Source organism: Marmota marmota, unplaced genomic scaffold, assembly GCF_001458135.2.
Source record: "Marmota marmota marmota unplaced genomic scaffold, marMar, whole genome shotgun sequence".
NCBI lineage: Eukaryota > Metazoa > Chordata > Mammalia > Rodentia > Sciuridae > Marmota > Marmota marmota.
Genome location: NW_026000174.1, coordinates 2,848,078 through 2,854,634, shown reverse-complemented (window position 1 = coordinate 2,854,634; position 6,557 = coordinate 2,848,078). Strand labels below are relative to the sequence as shown.

General features: G+C 43.8%; 1 protein-coding gene across 3 annotated transcripts in view; it reads right to left on the bottom strand.

The window, feature by feature from the left end:
• Me3 (malic enzyme 3) overlaps positions 1-6,557 on the bottom strand; it is a 200,570-nt gene that overhangs the window by 21,727 nt on the left and 172,286 nt on the right. For all 3 annotated transcript variants that reach the window (XM_048787941.1, XM_048787942.1, XM_048787943.1), the window contains one exon: positions 4,026-4,135. In XM_048787941.1, coding sequence (XP_048643898.1) covers positions 4,026-4,135 — 110 coding nt within the window. The remainder of the gene's footprint in view (positions 1-4,025; positions 4,136-6,557) is intronic.

Below are 6,557 nucleotides of genomic sequence, written 5' to 3'. Positions count from 1 at the left end.
GGGGGGGGGGAGCAGCAGTGCCTACAGCATGTGAGTCTGGAATGTAACCCTCAGCAAGAGGATCTGTCCCATCATCTCTCATATTGGGGAGCAATTGGTAGCCTGATGTCATGGAGAGAGTGGAGAATTCTGTCAGAAATATCTGGGTTATAGTCCCAGCTTTGTGCTTGTCTTGCTAAGTGACCTGAAACAAGTGTTCACCCCTTGTACTTTAGTGTCCTCATCAGTGACGTGGGAAGGCAACATCTGTCCCACCATGAGGAGAAGCAGGGTATGGCCAAGAATTTGTGATATAGTATGGACAAGAAGCACTCTGAAACCTGAAATTTCATGTCCATGCAAAATGTATTATGTGGCACAGTTTGTATCCTCTGGGAAGATTTTGAGACATGAGTGTCAGGATGTTTTTAAGAAGGTGGGGAAGGAAGCAACATGAGACAGAGAGAGAAGCTCAGTTATGATGTAGGCCCTAGCATCTTGGCCCCCATTGGGAGCTCTGTCCTGCACTGGACTGAAATGGTTGGGCCTTAGTATTCACTTATCACTGAGTAAGGGTAGCTTCTGGCCAGGTAGGACCACGGGCAAGGTGGATCTCTAAAGCTGAGCCTCTACGTGATATGCTGGTAACCTCGCAGTGAGCTGGGGTAACAGTTCTTTCCTTGAAGGAGTATCTGGGTGTTGTATCTCCATGACCATGTCTTTATTGTTAATTATGTGGTTATACCTAAATATCAGACTGTGTTCATCAAAGGCAGGAGTAATAATAGAGTTCTTGCCATTCTGGTTCTATTGAGCTCTAGATGAATGACTTCAGTCTTTATTTCTGATAAAAGAATGGAAAAACTCTCTTTCTTTTTCTGTGAGGCCCAGAAAACTATTCAATTTGGCTTTGCCTGGGAGTTCATAGGTAGGACATAAAAACCAACAAATTTAAACAAATGAATTGATTTCATTTAAAAAAATCTCCCTATGTGTGCATGTTGGTGTGCACAGGTGAATATATACATACATCTGAGCATGAGAGCACATGGGGGTGCATTTATACATGAGTATATGTATGATAACTGGGATAAGAGGAAGCTGTGGGGCTGGTGTCCAGTGTAGACATGCCCACATGAATGATGAGTAGATGAAATTACGAGAATGTGCATTTGTATGTGGAAACATCATTCACTCACTCTTTTAACATTTAGTAACATCTATAATGTGCCAGGCTTTGTGCTGGGAGCTGGGAAACAAGAAGAGATGGATCTGGTTGCTACCACAGGAAGTTTATCATCTTGTAGGGGAAACAATACAATATAGGCATCCCAGGTACAGTGAGGGAAAAGATTGTACAGAGGGATCACCTGAGTGGGCCCCCAAATCAGACCGAAACATCCATTGCCAAAAAAAAAAAAAATGGTCTTTCACAACCATAATAACCTCTTGGATTTTCCAAATATAAGAAGTATTCCAATCAAGGAATCAGGACTATTCCTTCCCTGGACTTGGATGGAATATGTGCTGCTGGAAGGATAAGCCTGAGAGACCCTGGCTCCAGGGACCTAGAGCACTTCTAAAGCCAATGTGAAGCACCTTCTGTTTCAGAGGAACAGAAGCAAGAGACCTGGAGCTGTGTCTTGAAGGGTAAAGGTATTACTCAGGCAAAGATGATGGGAAAGGTTGAGCCGGACTTTCACATGGCAGAGAGAAATGACTGGTAAGGAGATTATAGGAGTGAAAATGGAGAGTCAGAGGACAGAGGAGAGACCTCAAAGCCATAGACGTGAGTGAAGGAGTGTGAACTTTCACACAAACAAGGGGTAGCAGAGTATTGTTTCCATCTTAGGGTTACATTCTGGCAGTAGTGTGGGGGCAGATGGAAGCTGATGGATGGCAGGGCCGGCTGGGTATGTTCCTGTACACGTTTATGAGGATGTATACACACAGGGCTGTGTGTCTGTCCATCTGGAGTCTGTGCACCAGGTGTGCCGCCCACATGGACTTGTTTTCTACTCCTCCCCTCTGGCTTTGGCAGCACAAAGGCACGGGATGGCTATCCTGCTGCTGACTCATGGGTGAGTGCCATGATGGGGCTAGCTGGCAGGTGCTTCCTCCAGGGTCACAGGCACACCCCTTCCCCTGGACTGACAGTGAAGGTCCTGGCAGGCAGTGAGAGGATGGCCAGACTGGACTCTCCTGTCTGTGTGATGGCTTGTCTAGGAGAGGCTGGGCTTGCTTTGTCCCAGGCTCATCCATAAGGTGAGGGGCAGACAGAATGGAGAGGCTGTGAGGACAGGGGCTTAGCTATGGCCCAGCTTTGCCTTTCTGGGTCTCCCTGTCTCTGTACGCTCACTTTTCAGGCACTGAAGTCAAGTATTTGAACTTAATTATCTAACAATGTACTATAACTATGCTATCCTACCTCTTGAAAATTCACGACAAATCTAAAAAAAAAAAACCCAAAATCAAAAAACTAATTTATCACATTTCTTACACCTCACATGTGGACCACAAGGTTTTTGGTTTTGTAAGATGAGTATAACCTCTAGAATGGCATAGTAAGTAGTTAGGAACTTGGAATTTAGATTCCAAAAGAATGGGTTCAAACTTCAATTGTACACTCAATGGCTAAGTTACCATCCTCTCTGTGCCTCAGTTTCTTCATTCACAAGACACAGATGCTAAAACCTCATAGGATTAAATGTATAAAGTTCCTAAAACAGTGCTTGATGTATCATAAATCTTCAACTATAAATCTTAACTAGTTTTACTAGCTCATCTCGGCTGTTCCCTCAGGTCTAGGGAGTTAAGGAATTCGATTGATGAAAAGTTGAGACCTCTTTGGGACTCTAGAGGAAACGTGTTTAATGAGATGTTGACCCAGGGATCAAGACTTGTTCCCACCAACTCATTCTTTTTATTTGATGTGGGTCTTTGGTTTTAACAGGTTTTGGTTGTCAGACTTCATTTGTTAAATAACAACCTATGTGGACCCATCAAGTGTTCTCTTGGACCTTACAAAATGCTAGGAATGGTTCCCAGTGCTCCTCACTGGGAACTTCTGGATTGGATGAGATAATCCTTGGGAGGCCACCCTTCCTGTTCCAGCTTCAGATACTGGCACCTCCACAGCAAAAACAAGTGCCTTCAAGTATTTCTGGGCCTTATAATAGGTGGCCAAGTGGACCCTAAAACAGAAGGTGCTTCACATTGGCTTTAGAAGTGCTCTAGGTCCCTGGTGCCAGGGTATCTCAGGCTTATCCTTTCAGCAGCACATATTCCAGCCAAGTTCAGGGGAGGAATAGTCCCGACTCCTTGATTGGAATACTCCTTGTATTTGGAAAATCCAAGAGGTTATTATGGTTGTGAAAGACCATTTTTTTTGGGGGGGCAATGGATGCTTTGGTCTGATGGAGTCCTAGGTACTAGTGCGTTCTATATATCAGCTCTTTAAATTTTCACAAAACTCTCCTGAGGTGACTGTTGTCATCTCTATAGATTAGAGAATAAAATTAGTCAGAGAAGGGATTTATTCAGGGGCTGGGGATATGGCTCAAGCGGTAGAACGCTCGCCTGGAATGCGTGTGGCTCGGGTTCGAGCCTCAGCACCACATACAAACAAAGATGTTGAGTCCGCCGAGAACTAAAAAGTAAATATTAAAAAATTCTCTCTGTCTCTGTCTGTCTCTCTCTCTTTAAAAAATAAAAAAGAAGGGATTTATTCAAGTACTAGTAAATGGCAGCATTGTTTTTAATTTCTTACATTCATTAAATCACGTCATTCTTACCTCTGAAGTAGTAATGATCTGCATTTTGTAGATAAGCAAACTGAAGCTTAGCAAAATTAAGAGACTTGTTCAAGGTCATAGAGCTAAGAGTTAGCCAAGTGGGAGTTGAATCCAAGTCTAATGTTCTGTCTTCGACAGCTGCTTGGAATGAACCAGCTATGAGGTGACACCTCTGCCCTGCTTTGGCATCCAGGTGAACCTTGTGGAAAGGCAGGTTTTAGTCCCCAGTGGTTTTGTAGGGTGGAAGCCTACCTTGGATGTCATCGTTGAACATGCAGTACTTGTTGCGGTATTTGTTGAGCAGGCGGAAGGCATTGGCATTGGCAAAGTCTTCAAATTGAATGAGGCAATTTATTCCAAACCTGTGGAGAGAGAGGAAGGAGCACATGACTGACTCCCTAAGACAAATCCCTGCATGTCACAGCCTGCATGGGAGAGTGGGTAGGCTCAAACAGGAGGTGGAGAGAAACATGGCTCCTTCATCTGGGTTTTTTGCCATCTGGCTGGATCTGGAACTCCTGGGCTTGGAGTTCTGCCTGTCCCATCATATGGATAGGGAAAGGAGAGAGTAGGGGCACCTGGCTTAGTTGTCAGCCAGGTGCCCCTACTCACTGTATCTAAGGTGGACTGGTGGCTCCCTTGGGCTTCCATGGCAGACAGTGGGCATGCCAGGAGGGCTGAGATGGAGCTGCCTTGTCTGTAGCCTTTTGCCATCTGGTATCTCAGCAGAAAAGCTCACCCACTCCAAGCTCAAATGCATAAAGAGAGCCAGGCTTCCCCACCAGAGATGGTTGGGGAGCTTCTGCAGCCTCTAAATATCTCCCTCTCCAGACCTGGAGGCCAGGAGCTCCATCATTGGAGACTCCTCAAAGTTCAGTCATTGGTCCCTGACATGATGCAAGGAAGGCTGGGAAAGGCCAGCATGTGAAACCTTTGTCATCTATTTACATCTTGGTGATGTTGTTCTCCAATTTGCAGGAGTAGAAGAGAATCAGGTAGGGAGTGCATTTAAAATGAAGATCTCTAGGCCCATCTCACAGCCTCACAAAAGGTGGATGAGGCTCAGGAATCTGCATTTTAACCAGCAGTCCAGATTGTTCTAATTCTGCTGTCTAGAGAACTTTGAGAAACAGTGCCTTGGTGGATGAAAACAATGCCCAATAAGCTGCTTCATGGGCCTTATTGGAAATCTGTGAGGCATTGCTGCCTAGATTTTCGCATCTTCCTTAAAACGGGGAAGGGGGGCTTGGTTAATTAGAGTTTCATAACCTATTTTTCCTTTTAATATTTGTTGTCTGTCAGGAAGCTGAGAGCAAAATTCCCGTCTATTTACAATAGGCATCTTTAGTCTGAGATTTCTACCCACAGATTTCCCTCTTACTTCATGCTTGCTCTTTGATTCCGATATTTGGTAATTTTATTGGCGTCTTAGTCTTTATGGAATCAGGCATGTATGAATTCTTAAAAATTCTTAACACATGGACAAAAAATAATTTTCATCTCATGGGTCAATTTGTGATCGAGTAATGGTACCTGAGATCATGTTCATTGACAAAAAAGTCCTGATTGATCCGCATGAAATTCAGGAATGTCAGGACATGTGGTAGGGAGAAGTGGCTTGCTATTTCCAACCTAGTGTGAACCACAGGCTTGAGGCCCTTTTGAGATGAAGAGGTGTGGGTGTGCCACCTATCTGGCGGGCTTTCTATGCTCTTGAGGCATCTTTCTGGTGAGGTTAGTGCCTGTGGGGGAGTGGATTGTACTGAAAGACCCAGAAAGCAGTTTTTCCAGCCTCATAATTTTCGGCACAGCCTACCCTGTCCAGCACAAATGTCAGTGAGTGGGTAAATATTTGCTTCTGCTATGTTTTTTTTCAGATCCTTAGCTGGTCAGAGCTGCTGATGGGGGCACTGGAAATGGGGTCATGTTACAGGGGCGGAAACAAAGGGGGTGGTGACTTGCTGTAATCTAGTGCTAAAGATTTCCAGGCTTGGATCAGGAGGCTTGAAGGCCTGACAACTGAGTGGCCTTGTACCTGTCACGTCACCCTCATTCTGCTTCAGTTTCTCATTTGTCAGTGGGCACAATATCTGCCTGACCATTTTCTGAGGTCTGATTGAGGACTAAAAGCGGAGGATATGTTTTTTTCAGCTTACTGATGTATAACTGATAAATAAAAATGATATATGACATGATGATTTGATGTATGTATACATTGTGCAATTATCATCACAATCAAGTTAGTTAACACCTCACATGGCTATCTTTTTAAATTTTTTTTTTTGTGGTGAGAAAGCTTAAGGTCCCCTTTCTTAGCACATTTCAAGTATACAGTATAACACTATTAGCTATATATAGTCTGAGGCTGATTTTAGACTGAAATCATTCTAGCCATAATTATTATCTACAATGAAGAATAAGTGCTCATGAGGTTTGTGGTAGGATGGTAGGGTAGGGTAAGGTGTGACAGTGGTGGGGGGCTTACTGTCTCCTGACCTACTGTTCAGCTATTTTCTCTTTGTACAGGAGATTTTGAGAGAGAAAAGGTTCACAGATGGTATTTAGTAACAGTAGCAGAAAGGATACTCAGCCCAGCTCCTAGGCCTGAGATATTGTTGGATCGATAGAGCACACAGCCTTGAGAAGTTATAGGGAAAGTAGTGGCCTCAGGGGAAAGCTGAATTTCAACAAAACCAGGAAGACAGGGAGTTGTCAGAGGAATGAGAATATTTGGTATATATATATATATATATATATATATATATATATATATATATATATATA